The 22471-nt window shown below is 31.3% G+C and overlaps 2 protein-coding genes across 2 annotated transcripts in view; one reads left to right on the top strand and one right to left on the bottom strand.

The window, feature by feature from the left end:
- Positions 1–14568, bottom strand: part of LOC127278219 (dynein axonemal intermediate chain 2-like) — a 57799-nt gene extending 43231 nt beyond the window's left edge. Inside the window, exon 1 of the mRNA XM_051299819.1 lies at positions 14280–14568. Coding sequence (XP_051155776.1) covers positions 14280–14462 — 183 coding nt within the window. The 5' untranslated portion in view covers positions 14463–14568. The remainder of the gene's footprint in view (positions 1–14279) is intronic.
- Positions 1–22471, top strand: part of LOC127278228 (furin-like protease 1, isoforms 1/1-X/2) — a 780368-nt gene that overhangs the window by 45889 nt on the left and 712008 nt on the right. The window lies entirely within an intron of this gene.

Genomic DNA, 22471 nt, shown 5'->3' on the forward strand with positions numbered 1-22471 from the left:
CGGAAAACTCGCTTTGCCCTCTCTCTCATATTTTCCTCTCCTTACACACCACAGAGGTGAGCGGTCCATATCTACAAGTCTTTGATCTGAAATCATGACATCACAAAAAAATATGGCCGTCGACATTGGAGTCAGTTTGTGGTAAACACATGGGAATTGACAGCATATTTAAAAAAAATTGTTTTATTTCGGAAAAAAATGATCAGCATAGCTGAAATATGTCGTTTTAGTAATTCTACACCTTCGTGTAGAAATTTTACCGAAGGAGAAAAAGTTTTACGTGCGAAACATGTAATATATTGTGGAAAGAAATCAACAGGCTATTCCTTGGTTGATCCAAATAATATCTATATAAATCGATAATATCTATATAAAGCTTTTTGTTTGAAATCTTTGGGAATTCGAGAAAACCCTCACGAAATAACAGGTGAAATTAACATTGGCAATATTTTAAATATGAAGTACAGCTGTAAAGCAGGAAAAAGTGAAAAGTGCAAACATGTTATTGCAGTTCTATTTCAATTACATTTGTAAGTAAACATAGACTTGTCAAAAATTACACAGCCCCACAAAAAAAAGTGTCGTGCGCGGCAGACCAGACTAGTCATTTCCCATGTATTTTGACGCGCTGAACACGAATCCGAAGTCCGTTTTGCTCCATCACGTCAGGATTTTTTTCTAACCTCCAAAAACCTGTCGGATTTTGAGAGGTAGGCTATTTTTTTAAAAAATTGATGGATTTACTTCAAAATTGGTATCTAGGGGTTTTTTGGGTCGCTGATGACGAATTTGAAGTTAGATTTTCAAAATTCAAAATGGCGGCTCCAATATGGCGGACGAATTTTGTTAAAGTTGATGGATTTACTTCAAACTTGGTACCTAGGGGTTTTTTGGGTCGCTGATTACGAATCTGAAGTTAGATTTTCAAAACTAGAAATGAAAATTCTTATATACATAAATAAGGTATTCACGTCTTTTTATGGTAGCGCACTCTTTTGTCCTCAAAGGATTTGTGTAATGGTTTTCTTTTCAAATTGGTGCCTCCAGGTACAATATCCCTTTTCAGCATCCAACAGTAGTCGGCCATCATATTTACATCCCATCTTCCTTGATAACGACGCTCAAATTCTGTCAGATCTCGATGGAATCGTTCTCCTTGTTCTTTACTGTAATCTCCCAAATTTTCAGGGAATTAATCCCGATGCGAGTCTAAGTAATGCAACTTTATGCTCATTAAGCATCCTAACTTACCAAAATTTTTAATCATATCACTAACTATTTGCTCCCAATTTTCACTCTTGTGATTACCCAGAAAATTTTCGACAACTGCTTTAAAACTAAGTTATGCGGCTTTCTCCTTTTTATTCATCTTGGTGATAAATTGCTCATCTTTTAACAATTTGCGAATACGTGGTCCGTCGAAAACCCCTTCTTTTAGTTTCGCATCAGAGATTTCTGGAAACTTTTGTTCCAGGTATTTGAAACAGTTTCCTTTTTTATCTAAGGCTTTGACAAACTGTTTAATTGCTCCTAGTTTCTTGTGTAAGGGCGGAATTATCACCTTTGAAGGGTCGATATCGTCCGCCATATTGGAGCCGCCATTTAAAATTTTGAAAATCTAACTTCAGATTCGTAATCAGCGACCCAAAAAACCCCTAGATACCAAGTTTGAAGTAAATCCATCAACTTTTACAAAATTAGTCCGCCATATTGGAGCCGCCATTTTGAGTTTTGAAAATCTAACTTCAAATTCGTCATCAGCGACCCAAAAAACCCCTAGATACCAATTTTGAAGTAAATCCATCAATTTTTTAAAAAAATAGCCTACCTCTCAAAATCCGACAGGTTTTTGGAGGTTAGAAAAAAATCCTGACGTGATGGAGCAAAACGGACTTCGGATTCGTGTTCAGCGCGTCAAAATACATGGGAAATGACTAGTCTGGTCTGCCGCGCACGACACTTTTTTTTGTGGGGCTGTGTTATTATTATTTTATAAAAATAAAACATTATAAATTGTCAAAAAAAATTAATTTCATCATAAAGTTTTTTAAAAATTTTATTTAAAATTATTAAGTGGAAATACTTTTTCTTTTTACCAATATAAAAACAATTAATATTCTTATTTATAGGTTATGTTTGCTTATTTTTCATTACTACTGCAATTTAAACTGAAAACTAATGAATTATTTTAATGTTCCTTATTTATGCATGACATATTTCAAATTATTGTTTTTAAAGATCAATTTTACGAACAATAATAATAATAATTTCTTAATTTCATAGAATTGAAGAAGAAAATCTAGATGTTGCAGCATGCACGGATACTAAATGTCTGTGGAACGTATCTCAAACAAAAGCATTGGAAACTTACGATCCACATCCAATTAAGACTCATGAATGTTTCACAGACTCTTTAAATTTATTTAACGCAAGTTTCCGTAGAAGACGAAGAATTTATAAAAAATCTACTCTTCAACACCAATTTGAACTCATCTCTAACGAAACACGATCTCTAATGTTAATAGTTATTAAAATTATAAATTTAATTTTATTAATTAATTTTCAAATTGAATTTTTATAATTCATACTTAAGTCAATGTTTAGATTTTTATTATATATCATACATATTATATTATTATATATATATAAATGTATGTTAACATTTTTTATCTAATTTCAGTACTCTACAGTAAAATTGAATTTATTAGGTATGGGTGGCACGAAGAAATTAATCCGGATTTACACAATAATAATAATATATATATATAAATTCTTCTCAACTTCAAGCTCTGCTAGGAAATTTGTCTTCCCAGAGTATGAGTAATCTCGAAAACGAATCAATTGAGGAAGAAATTAAATCGTGTTCTCAATCTTTTTTAAGTAGAATGATTGGAGAGAGTAGTATTATTTGCGTGGAAACTCAATGTAGTCGACAAAACTGGCTACATGTTCGACAATTTAGAATAACTGGCTCTCGTTGCTACAGAATTTTTACTTACAGTAGTAATACGAATGCTCAGTGGAAATCTAAATCTTTGAATTATTTCTATCCAAAGCCATTTAACCCAAATGTCGCAATTAAGCACGGTATTGCAAACGAAGAATATGCACGCAAAGCTTATGTCGAAGAAATGAAAGTCGAAGTATTTCAATTTGGCTTAAATGTACCAAATCACAATCCGTGGCTCGGTTACACCGGCACACAAAAAAAAAAATTTCGAGTGCGAAGACCGCCACATGGTAGGTTCTCTTCCTTAAGATGTATCTAAAGAGAAAATCCTAGTCCGACCTCGAGTTTGGTTCTTGTTTCATTTTTACAGGCCTGGTGGGGGGTGTAGTTTGAGAAATTAACATATATGGGAATTTAATTTCTTTTATCAACTGAAAGTGAATGTTTGCTTATTCTAACTGTGGATTTTGATTCAGTGGCACTAATTACATGAAAATTTAATAAATACACAAATTTAAAAATGGCGGATCCAATATGGCGGACCTAAAATGGTGGATTTTTTGAAAAATTTGCTTGGATTTCCTTGAAACTTGTTACTAGGGGGTTTTTCGGGTCGCTGATTACGAATTTGATGTCAAATTTTATAAATTCAATATGGCGGATCCAATTTGGCGGACCTAAAATGGTGGATTTTTGAAAAATTTGTTTGGATTTCCTTGAAACTTGTTACTAGGGGGTTTTTGGGGTCGCTGATTACGAATTTGATGTTAGTTTATCAAAATTCAAAATGGCGGATCTAATATGGCGGACCTAAAATGGTGGATTTTTGAAAAATTTGTTTGGATTTTCTTGAAACTTGTTGCTAGGGGGTTTTTGGGGTCACTGATTACGAATTTGATGTTAGTTTTTCAAAATTCAAAATGGCGGATCTAATATGGCTGAAAATTTTCGAAAAATTGTTTGGTTTTTGTAAAAAATTGCTATTTTGGGCTGTTTAGGTTGCTGAATAAGATTCTGACACTTCTTTTTTTTAAATTTTGGAATAGTGAATTTAATGTGGCTGACAATTAAAATTTTTTTATTTTCTCGATCGTTTACCCTGAATCTGAATTCACAAAAATTTAGTAATGGCTTGATACTGAGGTATCCCTCCTCTGCATCGTAATCTTCTTATCTACTTTTGCCATGAAGGCATATTTTAAACCTAGAAACTTAGCCGAAAATTCGTTGCCCGCCTTCACCACGGGGAGGTGTCCTAGTAGCGAAAATAGAAAAAATAGAAATTAAATCGGAGAAATATTATTTATAAGACAACTAACTTGAGGTTGTATTTTTACAGATATGCAGTTATATTTTGACAACTTTTACATCAAGCCATTACTAAATTTTGGTGAATTCAGATTCAGGGTAAACGATCGAGAAAATAAAAAAATTTTAATTGTCAGCCACATTAAATTCACTATTGCAAAATTTAAAAAATAGAAGTGTCAGAATCTTATTCAGCAACCTAAACAGCCCAAAATAGCAATTTTTTACAAAAACCAAACAATTTTTCGAAAATTTTCAGCCATATTAGATCCGCCATTTTGAATTTTGAAAAAGTAACATCAAATTCGTAATCAGCGACCCCAAAAACCCCCTAGTAACAAGTTTCAAGAAAATCCAAACAAATTTTTCAAAAATCCACCATTTTAGGTCCGCCATATTATATCCGCCATTTTGAATTTTGATAAACTAACATCAAATTCGTAATCAGCGACCCCAAAAACCCCCTAGTAACAAGTTTCAAGGAAATCCAAACAAATTTTTCAAAAATCCACCATTTTAGGTCCGCCATATTGGATCCGCCATATTGAATTTATAAAATTTTGACATCAAATTCGTAATCAGCGACCCGAAAAACCCCCTAGTAACAAGTTTCAAGGAAATCCAAGCAAATTTTTCAAAAAATCCACCATTTTAGGTCCGCCATATTGGATCCGCCATTTTTAAATTTGTGTATTTATTAAATTTTCATGTAATTAGAGCCACTGAATCAAAATCCACAGTTAGAATAAGCAAACATTCACTAGGATTTTCTCTTTAGATACATCTTAAGGAAGAGAACCTACCATGTGGCGGTCTTCGCACTAGAAATTTTTTTTTTTTTGTGTGCCGGTGTTATTCACCGGATAGAATTGTTTTTGAAAATGGCAAACCAATTAAACTTATAGAAATTAAATGTCCATTTTCCGGCAAAGAAAAAAGTATTAATGATATTCTTGCAGAATTAAAATTTATTGAATTTCCTGAAATTAAGTTAAAAAAAAGCATCCACATTATGGTCAAGTCCAATAGGGCATGGCTATTCCTAATCTCGAGAAAACAGACTTTATATTTCATTCTTCTTTCAACAACAGCTTTGTGATCATTCCAGTGGAATTAAATTTAACATTTGTAAAAGAGATATTGAAAACTTAAAAAACGTATTTTTGTAAAATGTTGATTGACAAATGAATAAAATCATTGAAAAACACTGTTTGTAAATTATTTCTTTATTTGGTTCTATAAACCTTTAATAGAGTACAATTAGTTTCACTAAATGATTTATACATTAGATAATATAAATATTTATTTATGGGACGTTTCACGTCAAGCGGCCCAGAGCTCTGTCCAAAAATCTAGTGAACGAAAATTGACTTATTATCGCTGAAAATAACCATGAGCTCATACTCCTTCAAATAAAAAGTGACGAATTCAAAAATTTAAAATGGCGTCCTTACTGTCACAACTTTTTCAAATTTTTTTACTGAATCAGCAAATAAATGTATTAATTATCTTGAAAAAATCATTGCTAATAGTTGCAGAATAGGTCACTCTTATGTTTTTAGGGTCGTTAAAAATGGATCTTAAGACAGATTTCAAAAATTTTCAAAATTCGAAATGGCGGATCCAATGTGGCAGACAGATTTTTAAAAACTTAAAGGATTCACTTAAAGCTTGTTACTCGGGCGTTTTTGGGGTCGCTGATTACGAATATGAAGTCAGATTTTTAAAATTCAAAATGGCGGATCCAATATAGCAAACATTTTTTTTTAATTTAACGGATTAGATTAAAACTTATTACACGGCGGTTTTCGGGGTCGCTAATAACGAATCTGAAGTCAGATTTCGAAAATTCAAAATGTCGGATCCAATATGGCCGACATGTTTTTAAAAAATTCAAAGGATTCGCTTAAAACTTGTTACTCGGGGGTTTTTAGGGTCTCTGATTACGAATCTGAAGTCAGATTTTGAAAATATTAAATAGCGAATCGTATATAACGACCAACTAATTCTAAAATTAATCTGATTTATATAAAATTTTGTTGTTTTATAGCGTCCACAAGAGAGTTGAAATTTATCTCTTTTTATTACAGTGTATGAGAACCTTTACCCCAACAGTAAAACCTTAATATTTACTACAGATTTATAAACAGCTAACTTAAAAACTCGTGAGTTAGATTTTGAAAATATTAAATAGCGAAACGAATATAACAATGATATTATTCAAAAATTGATCTGATTTATATAAAATTTTGTTGTTTTATAGCATCCCCAAAAGAGTTGAAATTCATCTCTTTCTTTACAGTGTATAAGAACCTTAACCCCAACAGTAAAACCTTAATATTTACTACAGATTTATAAACAGACATGTTAAAAACTCCTGAGTTCGAAGTATTTAATTAATTAATTTAATATTTTCAAAATCTGACTTTAGATTCGTAATCAGCGACTCCAAAAAACCCCGAGTAACAAGTTTTAAGCGAATTCAATGAATTTTTTAAAAACATGCCTGCCATATTTAATCCGCCATGTTGAATTTTCAAAATCTGTCTTCAGATTCGTAATCAGCGACCCCAAAAAACACCAAGTAAGAAGTTTTAATCGAATTCATTAAATTTTTTAAAACTATGTCCGCCATATTGGATCCGACATTTTAAAATTTTTAAATCTGACTTCAAATTCGTAATCAGCGACCCCAAAAACCCTAAAGTAACATGTTTTAAGCGTAACCATTAAGTTTTTAAAATTCTGAAAGACGCCATTTTAAATTTGCCACTTTTTATTTTAAAGAGTATGAGCTGGCGGTTATTTTCAGCCATAATAAGTCAATTTTCGTTCAGTAGATTTTTGGACAGAGATCTGGGCTGGTTGACGTGAAAAGTCCGTTATATATTTTTTCAAATATCTAACCTTTTTTATATATCACTATTTGGATATTTATTAAACTATAATAAAATATTTTTTCACATAACTGACTCACTTATCAACGATTAATATATCTCAGCTATTGTTCTCAAATAAAAATAGATTTAAACAAGAAATAAAGAGAAATAAATAAAAAAAACACGAGTGGTTTTTAAACAATTTACATGACTTTTTACAATAACAAGAGTGGAAATCCATGTATTTATCGTAAGTTTATGAGATCTTCACCTATAAAATTCAAATTTAAAATCAAGTAGAAAACTTGAAAATTTTTAATAATTAATAATGTTTAAGTGCAAGGCATCCACACTATTTAAACAGTTATGAAAAAATCGCTTGTCCCATTCGAAGCCAAGGTTTTTTATTCAGTTTCTAAAAAAACTTCAACAGGGAATCTTTCGTCGCTTAAAATTGGAGCACTCAAATTAACAACTGCAGAAATAATGGTCATAATATTTTCGTATTTTTTCACGAGACAAGAAGGCATTTTTCATCAAAGGATTTGAAATATTTTTAGTCTTTGGTTTAAGCGTTCAATATGTACTCTTGTAGAAGCAATACTGCAAATATTTAAAGCTTCGGCTTGTGAAAATTGAGACTTTTGTCTAAGAAACGGTGGTCGGCCAATCTTGATGCCGTGCTGAAGACACACGAATGAGAAATATTCATTGAAAAAAAACCGATTGGCAGACTTTTTTCATTTTTCGACAACAATTTTGCAACTTAAATTGTTTATAACTTTTAAAAATATTAATGAATTTTAAAAATCCTAGTTTACACGAAAACTACACATGCAAGGAACATACTCAGATTTCCCTAACAATGATGTGGTAATTAATCTTCCTCCGATCACAGTTAAAGGTACTCCTTTCTTATATAAAAATTCAGTCAAGGACCTCGGTTTGATCCTTGATCGCTCTCTGTCATTGGGAGAGCACGTATCTAGTGTCTCATGTGAAACATTCATAATTTTACAACAGCTTAATGTATTATTTTTCGCTAGAATTTTTTTAAACTCTGGGAAAATGTTCCTTTTTATGTACTTTATAAGTGGTATGGAATTAATAGAATTATAATAAAAAAGTTTTAGTATGGGTATCCATGCTAATTTTTAAATTACAACGTTCTAACGATAGGAGTATCGTAAGTATACTCGCCCGGTGAAGAAAGAGAAAGTAGACGCTCCTCATTGAATTCAGGTAATGCGAGGTATGGTACACTTGACTATGGGTGCTTCTGTGTCAAGTGAACCTTACTTAACCTCCTTGTTCCTCATCGACTTGGACTCTCTGTAGGTGCTCCTGCGAGAGACCGAGAAGATACCTTCACGTACCTGGAACGTCATCCTTGCGACTGCTCCGTAGGCGCTCCTGCGAGAGTTCTAGTTTTCGTTTGCCGTGATAGCTTAACTTACATTTTGGATAAATTACTAGATTAACTCCTGGTAAACGCGATCGCGAATATTAAACATACCTTTGTATCATTTCAGACAAGAAACTTGTCAGAACAATCCGATAGAGGGCAGTGCTGTCTAGCAACTTGACAGATCTGGTTGATCTACTCAACCTAAAAACTACTTGCATTGAATCGAGTCATTATTTGATTATTTATTGTTTTATATTGTTTATATTCCTTCTATACATATAATTTTGTACTCTTATTTTAATTTCTTTATTTTACAATATATCATTCTTTTGAAGGTTTAAACAGAGACTCGTTATTGACTACACCTCTCCACTAGATCATAGAACGCAATAGTTCCATAAAGATAAATAGTAACGCCAGAAGTAAGAATTAAGTGAACACAAGAACTCGGTCCCCACCTGGCAAGCGAATCCTTTGGCATTAAAATATAGATCATTACAACGTTTTGAAGTAGAAAACTTCTGTTATTAATAGATTTTTCAAGAGAGTCAAGTATAATACTCGCTTGAGAAAGAGAGAGAAAACACGACAGTGAAGTAAGCTGTTGATTAGTATAAACTAGTCGCAAGGAACTGAGCACCACTGGAGCCGGAGATATACCTTAACAGGAAAAAGGAATCTCTTCCAACCTCAACTCGATTACTACTCGTCAAAACCCTTATTCTCCTAATTTTTGATTACTGTTGCCCTGTGTATGACAATATAACTAACGATTTGAATAATAAGTTGTAACGGGCGTTAAACGTCTGCATTCGGTTCATTTATGATTTACCTAAGTATGAGCATATTACCGAGTTTAGAATCAGGTCTGGACTTCTTAATGTTGCAACGAGAAGACAATTTTTTATTGGTAACTTGATTTTTAATATTTCCAACAATATGATTCCTATATACCTGTATGATTTTTTTGAGTTTAAAGATACCAATGAAGAATCTCGAGACAGATTCCGAGAAAATAGATCTCCTTTAATAATTCCACAACATAGAACATGTAAAATGCAAAGATCATAAGAGGAGCAAGACTATGGAACAAGCTTCCAAAAACAATTCGGAATTTAAGGTGTTAGTACCACATCTTTTTCAACAAAATCGATTTTCTAAAAACTGCACATTCTTGTACTAAATATACGTAGAAATGCTGTGGAAACTATTATTTTGGTTGGAAACTTCGGTAACATATCGAAAAACGGGATACAATGTAAAAGTCACGCGCTCATGGAGCGTACTTTTCGCTAGTACAATGTATGCTTTTATAAATATATAACTATATAAATATAAATATATATCAAATTATACGTATATGTATATAAGAGCATATATACATGTATACAAGCTTACTTTTCAAAAAAAATATTAAAAATTTTATTTTTCGATAACCTGAATCAGATATACAGTCTCCGCCAATCACAAGTAGGGGTATTTTCAGGCGGCCATGACATCAAGATAATGCAGAATAAATAAGAAATAACAATTTTTTTAACAGTTTAAAACCCCTTCTTTTAGGTATATAAAGTTTAAAGTAAATAAAATAAATTTTGTAATATAAAAAAGTATTTATGAAAAGTCACTGAGATGTGGTACTAACCCCTTAACTACACAATTTACTTTTAAAAAATGCTTTTTTGATTTATTATTTTAAAATAATAGAAATACTTTTGATATAATATATTGGTAACTTATTAATATCTTTTAAAATATTGAGTGTATGCAAATAGTTTTTATTTTTCTTATCATGTCCTTTTTCCTCTTGAATTATATTTTTTTTGCCACTATATTGTTGTTTAGTTTTAGTTTTTTGTATTTTATTTATATAATGAATGTATTTTTTATTACTACAAATTGTTACATCTAAAATGTACATTAAAGGGCTCCTTAGGCCTAGAAACTTCTTTTTTGAAATAAAATAAAAATATATTTTAAAGGTGATTTTTAACATTGACTAGTTGCAATGGAATATTATTTTAAATATTCTAATTATTAATTACCCTGTTGAAAAAACTTGTACAGGATCGTGTACACGATCTTTTGCATGATTGTGCACCGATCTTGCACATTTTCATTCGCCAGGTCATGTACAAGAGCATCAAGTGAACATGTAAAAAGAATTGGAACAACGATCTTGTACAAGAACATTTACAAGAACATGTACATGTTCATATTTATGTCAACTAATGGAATCCACTATACAAGTCCATGCTCGTGTACTCGAAAATGATCGTGTGTAAGATCATGTACAAAATTTTGAGTTTTCCCTTACAGTTAATTATTAAAATATTTAATGGCAGCACAGTAGTTTTTTATGGCTTGTATAGATGCTTTGTAGAAAAAAAAGATTTACGTATTTTTTTTATAAGTGTTCAAATTTTTGAGTTATGAATTTTTAAAAATCTGATTTTTTGAAGTTTTTTTTAAATACACCAAACCATCGAAACGTCGCAAGTTGACAAAATAACATAAATTTGTTTTATGTTTTTTACCTTCCATTAATCGAATTTTACATCTCATCATTTTTTATTTGATTACAATGATCAAAATTTGATAAAGTGAAATTTGTTATTACTTACATGATACAAGTTTCAATTACAAAATTCAAATTTCGTCTATCATTTTGACATTAATAAGCGACATTTCACTAATTCTAATATCTTATTCGCAAACAGAAATATCTAAAAGCTCCGAGGAGTTATTTCTAGGTATTTTTAGGTACTTTTCTATACTTCTGGTTCGCCATGTTTGATCCGCCATTTTGAATTTAGAAAATCTGGGACCAGTTTTATAATCAACGACATCGACAATTATTGAGTAGTTATTTCTGGGAATTTTTAAGTACTTTTTTATACTTCTGGTTAGCCAGAACCATTTTGAATATGGTTACTGTTTTGTTTGGTTTACAGTAAACGATCACAAATCTTTAACAGTAAGCATTTTTATCAATATATGATAGAATGTAGTATTAAATTCCATAATTTTCTATATTAAACAACATTTTTAGACACTTGACGGACATTATTAAGCTCGCCATGTTGAATTTTGAAATCGGTAAATACACTTTATGTAGCTCAGGACTTGCAGAAGCGATATTGAAAGCGTTCATACATAATATCCTGATACTGTAAAAATAAATTACGAAGGACAATCTCTGATCGTAAATCTTAAGCTTTTACATGAGAGAGAAAAATATAGAAATATCTTTTGTCCTTTTCTCTCTCATGTACCCTACTGAAAATTCCTATATAAAATCTTACATGGGATGTAAGAAATTATATAAGAATCTACATGAATTCCTATGTAGAAACACAAATTCAATCAGGATAAATAAATTGGTTTAAAGCAGGAATGATAAATCATGCCAGAAAACAACCATTTGATTTATTCTTTAAATACGATATCAAAAATTTCACACAGTACACATTGGGAAAAAAACGTAACTGAAGAAAACTTTAGAGACATAGAATTGTTATTTTTGTATTCGAATGTAAAAACAATCACTAAACAAAAATTTAATGATCTTATGGTTTTAATGGATTATGTTCCTCAAAAGTACCAATCCGTTTATCAAAAATTAAGAACTAATTACTCCTTTAAAGACTATGATTTCGTCAGTGATGACAGCGATGATGAATAAGAGTGTTTTTAATAACCTTTTCGATTTTATTCGTATGAAACAATGAGAGTTGTTATTATTATTTATTGTATCGTTTAAATAATATTTTTATAACGATTATATTAATAATCTTTCCATGTTAGATATCCCTCAAATAAATATGAAATTTATAATAAATTTGTCTGCTTATTGCTTTATACATGAAATCATTGAAAAACACTTCTATGAGAGATTCCACTATAATTTTTTTGCAAAAATAAAACAATGAAATTAATTAATTTTGCGAAATAATTCCAAATCTCTTCAGCTCAATAAAATTATCCATTTTTTCAAAGTTTAAAAGAATAATTTAAACGATTGCAAGAAGTAGTAGAATTAAATAAAATAAAAGTTATTTTAGCACTTGCTGTAATAAAATCATATAAAATAATCATTTTAGTTTCTAATATTTTTAGTTCAATTAACTTCATTTTAAAAATTATCTTAGGAACTTTTTGAATTAATCAGACAAACAATAAAATTTAGTAAGATTTATTTTGTTACGTTGAAACGTCCAAATGGTAAATTTATTATATACTAAAATTAAAAAATATATAAAATGTGAATAATTTAAAATTTTCATAATATAGTTATGAATCATAATTATCATAATTTTAATAATATTTAACAGAACGTACTAAATCAGGTTACACCTATTCATTACTTTATTAGTTTATTTTGATTTTTATGGTTATTTAAATGTCAGTAATTTTTACACCAATATAATTATTTATTTCACTCTTCCTCCTATTGTTTTTTAAACCATTTTCGCTATCAGCCCCTCAGTTTTCAAGCAAGTCGGATCAATTTTATAAAAAAAGTCCGCCATATTGAATCCGCCATTTTGAATTTCGGAAAACTAATGATAGATTCGTAATCAGCGACCCCAAAACTCTGAGTAACAGTTTCTAAGCAAATCGGATCAATTTTTTTTTAAATGTCCGCCATATTGGATCCGCCATTTTGAATTTTTTATTTTGAGGTCATAATTGAATTCAGCGACCCTAAAAACCTAGGTTTATCAATTTTTAAAAATAAATTATATTTATTTTGAGCTAAGATGAACACGACCCACGGGTGGGTCAGAAACATTCTGGCCAAACTTTTCCACAACCCACCCGTGGGTCAGAAACAGGCAACGGGTCAAATAAGTTCACTTATGCATTTCTTAAATTGACATGCTGTATGCATGTAAATTTACTAAAAGTAACGCTCTTAGTATATACTACGCTCTTATATCAGATCCCAATACACAGCGGATAAACTTTTCTAAATTTGTCAAAATTGCTAATTCAGTGTACTTCTCATTTTAATAATTATTTTTTCATATTATTAGTCAAATACGCTTTCTTTCCATAGTTTTATATAACAATTTTCTATTTTCACATACCAAAAGAATAATTTTAATTTTCTATTAAAAAATGGCGGACGCAATATATATTGTGTGTAAAATATGTTTTAGGTTATAATAATTACATAAACTTTAAAAGTTTCTATAATATGGATATGTTTATTCTTCTGGTTTAATAATTTTTAGGTTATATCATGGAAGATGTTGACATTGCGTTTGTTATGTGAATAATGGTAAAAATAATTTTGAAATTAAAAATTTTGTAAACTTAAAAAGAAATATTATTTTAATACTTATATTTATTTTAATTATTATTAAATATTAAATTTTGTTTCTAGCGTAAAGTTGGTATAAAGTGTTGTGCGGAATTTAAAAGGTATTTAATACTATTTTTAAGCCTTTGAAAGATGTAGAATATCTTTGGTAAATATTGAAATGAGAAGTTAAAATTTTAGTATGGGTTATTGTTCTTCAAATATCATAACTTTGCAATTTTTTGAATTCAAATTTTTAATTTTTCAATTACATAGAAAATATATTTGCAATATTAAATATCTTAATGTTGGAAGTGTACTAAAAATGTTCTTTACTTAAATGTTACTTAAACAAAATTGTTTCATTATGAAAGCTACAGTTTATGAACTACGTATCAGAATGTGTCTATTTAAAAATGTACTAACCTCATGATGAGCTACTTTTTTTGAGATTTGTATTTTTTTGTGACAAGAATTTTGAAAAACAAATTGTTCATTTAACAAAGAATTTGGTAAAATTACTTCATCGAAATATGTTTCCTTCATATTAAAAATACATTGCTTTCCATAAGAAGCACGTGTTTTTACATATACATAGGTACTCCTCATTTTATCTGTTTTTATATATTAAATGATTATGAACTAATTTAAATCTTCTCTTTATTATCTTTTTTATGTGCTGTGGCTTTATTATATGTCAATAAATAAAATTAAAGTACTTTTTATTACTATACTGTCAAAAATATTTGTACATTAAACTGAAATTAGGTTTTAGAAAAAATGACAGTAGGTGACTTACAATTTCGTATTTTACATTTTCGTGTCTTCTGAGATAAAGCTTAGAAATGATTCTATTTACTCAATCAATTTTTAATATATGTTATAACATTTTTGTGACCATTTTTTCTTTTATTTATTATTATTATTATTATTAAATTTTGTTAAGTCTTAATAAAAGGATAATAATAATTATTATCACAAGATTATAATAGGAAAATGTTATCTACATTTTGAGGTTAATTTTGAATTATTATTATTTTTAAAGGGAATAATTTATTTAAGCGCCAGAATATTTTATAAAAAAATATAAAAAAGTTAATTATTTAATTATTTTAAATATTTACCAGACTAGTTCAAAAACTGATAGGAAAACTTCCTAGCAAATCGCGGAGAGGGGGGAGGTAAGGAGAAAAACACATTAATTATTCCACTGAATTTAATTTCACTGTAATATTTATTTAAATTCCACTATTTAATTTTATTATTAATTTATTAATTTTCTTTTAAAATAATATTTGAAGAGTTTAATTAATCTACTTAATACTTAATATACTAATTATAATAATAATGAATGAACTTACAAAAAAGATTATTCCGCTTGCCATGCGGTGAGCAAACATCACTTTAATTTTTTTTAAATTATATTTATTATTATGTCAATCTGGCGAGAAATGGAATTTATACATAACTGGGACTCACCGTTAATGCGTCGTCGTCCACGCATCGCGCTGACCTTTGACTCTAGTCGGCGTAATTTTTCACGCTTTCTTTTTGATGCTGAGTCCCAGTGAAAGTGATTAATAACTTTCTATTTGTCGATAATCAATATATCACGCGTCGATAATTTTTATCGATGCCGCTGGTAAGGTAGATCGCAACTCTTCCAGAGAGCGTAGTGGTGTCCTCTATTCAAAATGGCTGCCCCCATTATTGTGACAGGAACAAAACAATCAATATTTTTCGGATTACTGGTGCTCTTGAATATTTAGGAATCTCATCGAAATATGTTCACCAGGAAGTACTTCCCCTGCTGACTTCGTAACAGATGAGCGACCATGGATTTGGATATTGTCGACAATTCCTCGTGATAACATGAAATCATATGTGGAACGCGAGTATTCAAATTTTATTTATTAAAATAATACGAGAGTGATCGAACGATTTGGCAGGTTTAATCTATTATTTTACTTTAATTTAATTGTTACATTTTAATAATTACTTATTTTGCCTAACTTATTATTTTTTTTTTAGGAAAAAGGAAGATTCCCATTTTGATGGGGTAATAAGAAAAAAATAACAATAAATTATTGTGTGTGGCAAAATGCCACGTCACAATGTATAAGAAACTTGAAATACAGTTTTAATATATGTGAGGGGTTCCATGCCATTCCAACATATAGTTGACTTCGATTTCTTTAAAGCTACACGATTTTGTCAATTTTTTAATCAAACTGTTTACGAAATATGAATTTTTCAAAATTTGAGGTTTTTAAAAAAATTTCTATTTGAATACTCATAACTTTCTTAAAAATGCATCAATTTTAAAAGTTTTTTTCAAAATCTGTTTTTTAACTGAACTTTTCAAAAATTTCATGCAAAATTTTAAATTATAATTTACTATAAACTGTATACTGTTTCTTCTACATATATTAAATATATTAAAACCTTATTCGCATCAATTTAATACAAAAAAGTAAAATAAAAGATTAAATATGGAGCGCTATCCGCAATATTAGGGTATTCTGTCAAATATTTATATAATTCAATGCAAAATGTTTTAGATATGATTTTTTAATAATAGAAAAAAAGTGAAAAAGTATTAATTAATTATTTTAAAGCATTTGAAAGTGTAATAAATAGTGAAAATTAATGTTTTTACTGTGTACTTTTTGTGTGTATTAGACGACGTTTATCGACAGCAACTGACAGGTTACACTGGTGAACGCTAGATGGCAGCACAGTAAACAATTATGTGGAGAATGAGTATCAATAATAAAGATATAATATAGTTCTCCAACGGATAATAAAACAAAGGTTAACAATTAAAACTTGTTACTAAATATAATATATAATTAACAACTTTATTATCATTTTACATAATGATAATGACAGCACGTGTTACTTGAAAGATTTCTCAAATATGACTAACTAACCTTTTCCGGTCCTCTTACCAACGGTTGCCAAGTATGGCGTCAGCCCGTATATCTATATATAGTGGGGGAACATAAAGCATTCCCCACATACTCCCCCCCGAATGATAATGATATAAGATTTAAAAAAATATAATTATATATATATTATATATATAAAATTGCAACATTTGTATAAAAATCACAATTATAAAATCGTAGAGATATTAATAATACTAAAAATGACATATAATAATTACAGTTAAAAAAAATAAGATCTAATAATTACAAGTTTTTTAATTAAGTTTAAACGGGCTGACGATATAAATTTAATTAAAAATATAAACTACTTATACATAGCTTTTTATCATGTAAATAAAATGTATCATAATTATATAAAAAAAATATGTGCTGTCTACATTTTTGAGCAGATATAATACTAAAAAAAAATAGATAGATAATACTATTACATCCTACGCGATCACGCATACCTCTATCACACATTAAAGCTGACTTTCTTTTTTCTAGAGTATGTTTTAAGTACAGCAGATTTGTTAAAAATAAAATTTGACGGATCGTTGGTTATTGGCACATTTGGCGTTGCATTGGGAAATGAAATTTTTGGTTGAATGTCGGGTTGAATGGTCAAGCCCCTTTTTACAGGATTATTTGCTGGAACTCTTTTTACATTTTGATCATCTGTTTCTCGAAGAAAATATGCGGGCTTGAGCATTTCAACAGAAACGTTGCGAGAAGTTCCATTAACTTCGATTTCAAAAACACGATCAGTTACCCTTTTGATAATTCGGTGTGGACCAGATTAGGGTAGTTCCAAGAATTTTTTTAAATGTCCTGCGCGAAGAAAAACATGAGTTGATGAATAAAGATCTCTAAAAACAAATGCTCTATTTTTGTGGCGGTGCTCAACGGGAATAGGCTTGACTTCCTTCATCAATTCGCGGAATTCTTCTAAAAAGATTTGCGGATTTGGTGCAAAATCATCGTGAAGCACGAATTCGCCGGGAATTCGAATTGTTGTACCGTATAAAAATTCGGCAGGTGACGAACCACAATCCAATACATTGGATCTCAATCCTAATAGAACGATAGGAAGGATACGTGTCCATTCACGAGTGGCATGGTACATGATGGCAGCTTTAAAAGTTCTGTGCCATCTTTCAATAATGCCATTTGAGGCGGGGTGGTATGCAGTGGTACGTATACGCTTGGAGCCAATAAGTTTAAGTAGCGCTTGAAAAAGCGCGGACTCAAATTGGCTGCCCTGATCGGTAGTGATTGTCTCAGGTGATCCAAAGCGTGATACCCAGTTGTTCATGAGAGCACGTACCACAGTTGCTGCCTCAATGTCCCTTAAGGGGACAGCTTCAGGCCAACGTGAAAACCGGTCGATCATGGTCAGACAATATCTGAATCCAGAATCGACCGGGAGGGGACCAACAATGTCTATGTGAATGTGGCGAAAACGCGATTCCGGGGCCACGAATTGCGAAGGTTTGAGACTAACATGTCTAGATATCTTCGAACGTTGACAATCCAGACAATTTTTACACAGTTTCGAAATGTCTTTGTGCATGTTAGGCCACACATATCGCTGACGATTTATGCGGTCCGTGACCTTGGCACCCGGATGAGCCGGAGAATGTAGCAATTTAAAAACGCGTTCGCGCAGAGAAATCGGAACAAATGGTCGGAGGACCTCGCCGGAAAGATCACAAAATATAAAATTGCTGCCTTGACCAAACATGATTTTTTTAGGTTCAGAGATGTATCTCGATCCTCGAGATAAGTCTTCAACTCGGGACAACTACCCTGGGCTTCAGCAAACTCAAGAAGAGTGATCTCCGAAGGAAAAAGGATAGCATCAACACGAGAGAGTGCGCCGGCGACAACGTTCTCGGAACCAGGAATATGCTCAATATTGGTGGTAAACTGCGAAATAAAAGATAGCTGGTTAATTTGTCGAGGAGAAGCTTTTTCCGGACGCTGTTTGAAAGCATATACGAGTGGCTTATGATCAGTAACTACTTTGAATTGATTTGGACCGAGAAAATGTTTAAAGTACTTAATCGACTCGAAGATGTCCGTCAATTCACGATCGTATGCGCTGTAATTGCATTGGGAAGGTGTAAGTTTCTTGGAAAAAAAGGCAAGAGGTTTCCATTCATCTCCGAATCTTTGTTCAAGAGCCGCACCAATACCGGTGTTAGAAGCATCGGTGATTAGGCGCGTCTCTGCTTTGGAACAAGGATGAAATAGCAATGCAGCATTGGCTACCTCATGCTTAATTCTATCAAAAGCAGATTCAGAAACAGGATCCCAAGGTACGATGCGCTTATCATTTTTGCGCGAATCGCGCAAAAAATGATTTAGCGGAATTTGAATGTGAGCGGCATGCTTGATGCAATGACGGTAAAAATTAACGAGGCCCAAGAATCGGCGTAAATCGACGATAGTCTTGGGACGCGGAGAATCAACAATAGCTTTAACTTTTTTGGGAGTAGGGCGAATGCCATTAGTATTTACAATATAGCCTAAAAACTCGAGCTCGCTTTTACCGAAACAACACTTATCTAGGTTTAATCGCAAACGATATTCCCTGAGACGCCGAAAAACCTCTCCAAGATGCAACTCATGCTCAGCCATAGAAGAAGAGGCAATGAGTATGTCATCTATGTAAACGAAAACAAAGTCTAAGTCGCCGAAAGCTTGGAAAATATAACGCTGAAAGGTACTCCCTGCATTTCGCAAACCAAATGTCATGACTTTATACTCATATAACCCAAAAGGGGTGATGACAGCAGTTTTCTTTATGTTGTGAGGGTTAACCGGAATCTGATTATAAGCTTGATACAAATCTAATCTCGTAAAAATTTTTTTACCGTGGAGTCTTGACGAAAAATCGTGAAGATGGGGAACAGGATAACGATCGGGTTCGGTAACGTTGTTTACACCGCGATAGTCTCCGCAAACTCTTATCCCACCGTCTTTCTTCTCAACCACGTGGATAGGAGAGGCCCATGAAGATTTGGAATATGCACATTTTCCCTGAGCGACCATTGACTGATAATAAGCCTTGACAGCGAGTTCCCTTTCGATTGTTAAACGACGAGCTTTTGCAGAAATCGGAGGACCCTTTGTAACAATGTGATGCACAACGTCGCCGGGTAAATTCTCCAATCCCTGAGATGGTCTTGTTATTTCAGGAAATTCTAATAAAATGTCGGCAAAAGGTATAGATTGATCAATCAAACTAACGCCATGAACAACGACCTTCTTGATCGAGCACGCTGCCGAGAGACTAGTCAAGGAATCCAAAAGTCTGCGATGACGAAGATCAACCAATAAGCTATAATGTTCGAGCAAATCGGCCCCAATAATTCGGTACGGTATCGTTGCGATACAAAAATTCCATGATATTTCGCGTTTAAGGCCAAGGTTCAGAGAAAGGTGCTTATTTCCGAACGTGGGAATTCGCGTGTTATTAGCTGCATAAAGACTAAATTCGGTGGGCTTACGAGAACGAGAATGCGATGACGGCAACAGGGATACATCGGCTCCCGTATCAATAAGAAAAATAAGACCTGATTCGCGATCTCTAATATGGAGACGCTTTGACTTGATACCAGATCCGATGGTCTCAACTCGGATCGGCTCATTTAGTTTCCCTTTTTCTCCTCTTTATTTACCCAGGTGCACGGCTCAACACACTTTTTTGCCGACTTCGCAAATTTTTTATGATACCAGCACAACCCTGACTTGCTACTGCTGGACGATCTATTCCGAAAATGACCGCGAGAGTGACTATCTCGAGATCTTGACCTAGAACGATTGAAAAAGCGACGACTATTATTTTCAGACTCATTAAATCTTGATTTAATCGCTGCAATTTCTGCGGTGATCTGATCCAACTTTGCTTCAATGCAGTTATCTTTGGTTGGAATAGATGTAACCGAAGCGACATTATTGCTAAAAGGGGCGGTAGCATCGGAAATTTTGTCAGCTGATAAAGCTGTCACTAATATGATCTATATTATTGTTTAAAGCTTCACATATGACGATAAAAATAACGACAACATAGTTTACTTACAAACTGATAACGTATCTCCTTTCAAAATTCAAAATGGCAGATTAAATATGGCGGATAAAATTAAAAATTGAGCTAGGCTCGTGAAAATTACAACTCGGGGGTTTAAAAAATTGAGCTAATTTCGTAAAAATGTCTACATAGGGGTTTTTTTGGTCGCTGATTACAAATCCGATGTCAGTTTTAAAAAAATTTTAAATGGTTGTTGACAAATCTCTATTTAAAATTCAAAATAGCGAATAGAATTAAAAAATTAATCTAGTCTTGTGATTATTAATTAAATAATCCTCACGTAATTTCCATAAAAAGTTATCTGGCGTTGTATTTGATACCCAGACAGCACCGTTTTTCGCAGGGAGTTCGCGGGGAGTTCCCCGTGTTAAGTTCGGAAACTAAGTTGGGGAGCTTCAGGGGAAGTTCAGGCGAGCTCTATATGTCCTCGGTTTTATAACTCGCGGTGCGAAGTTCAGGATAGTTATCCGATTAAGTTTGCCGAAAAATTGTGGATAAAAGTTTAGGAAATATTAAATTTTGAGTTTTACAGAAATTTGCTTTGTGAATTTCTTTAAAACTATCTCCGGAAAGTACTCTAAAGATATATAGACAAATTTCCTGTAAAATTAAAATGCAAGTTTTCAGTGAATTTTATAAGGTAAGTTTATTATAAACGTTTTATAATATTTATTAAATAAAAGTAAAATTAAAAAAATTTATTTTTCCCTTATTGCGCTTTCTTTTATTTTTCCCCAACATTAACGGCGCAATTTTCGGAAATAAATTTGGAGGAGCTGGGGATTGAACCCGGACGCGCAACACAACAGCCAAGAACCCTAACCACTAACCTAACCAACGACCTGAAGGTGGGTAACTTTCGGGTCTTTATAAGCTGCAAGCCTTGTCGTCATCAGTTGACACGAATGGCGGGAAAATTTAAAAATGTTTTCAACGAAATATTTTTAAATTCTATTATTAAATTAGTGTCATAATTAAAAGGGCATTGAAATAATATTGCAATGTTAATATTAATATTATTTGTGAAACTAGCAGCTATATAAAACGATTTAAGGTAATTCTTTAAAAATGAAATTTATTAAATACTGAATCTCGTTATAAAAAATTCTGGACTTGTCAAATTTTTATTAAATTATTATTCAATTAAAAGTAACATAATTAGAAAAACTTTTTGAACATTTATCAACGTATGTTTATGGCTTTTATCATTAATTAATTAATTAAATTTACCGAGATGTATGGTGGACATTTAAATCGTCAATTTGTAATTTGATAAATTAATTTAAAAATTAAAGTATCTGCATTTTATAATAAATATTTATAATTATTTGTCAATAATAATATAAATTATTTATAATAATTGTAAATAAATTTCTTGCATTCTTTAAATCAAAATTTTTTATACAACGCAATGTTTTTTCATATTTTTTATAATAAAGAAACTTATTATTAATTTTTATATCTATAAATTAATTAAAAATCGTAATTAGCTACGATTATTTCATTTATATTTTTAACTATTTAATATTATTTAAGTATTAATATTTAATATATTATTATTTAATAAATATTTACCTATTGAGCAATGTTGT

This window comes from Leptopilina boulardi, unplaced genomic scaffold (assembly GCF_019393585.1).
Source record: "Leptopilina boulardi isolate dan_hultmark-lab unplaced genomic scaffold, ZJU_Lbou_2.1 LbouV2_2, whole genome shotgun sequence".
NCBI lineage: Eukaryota > Metazoa > Arthropoda > Insecta > Hymenoptera > Figitidae > Leptopilina > Leptopilina boulardi.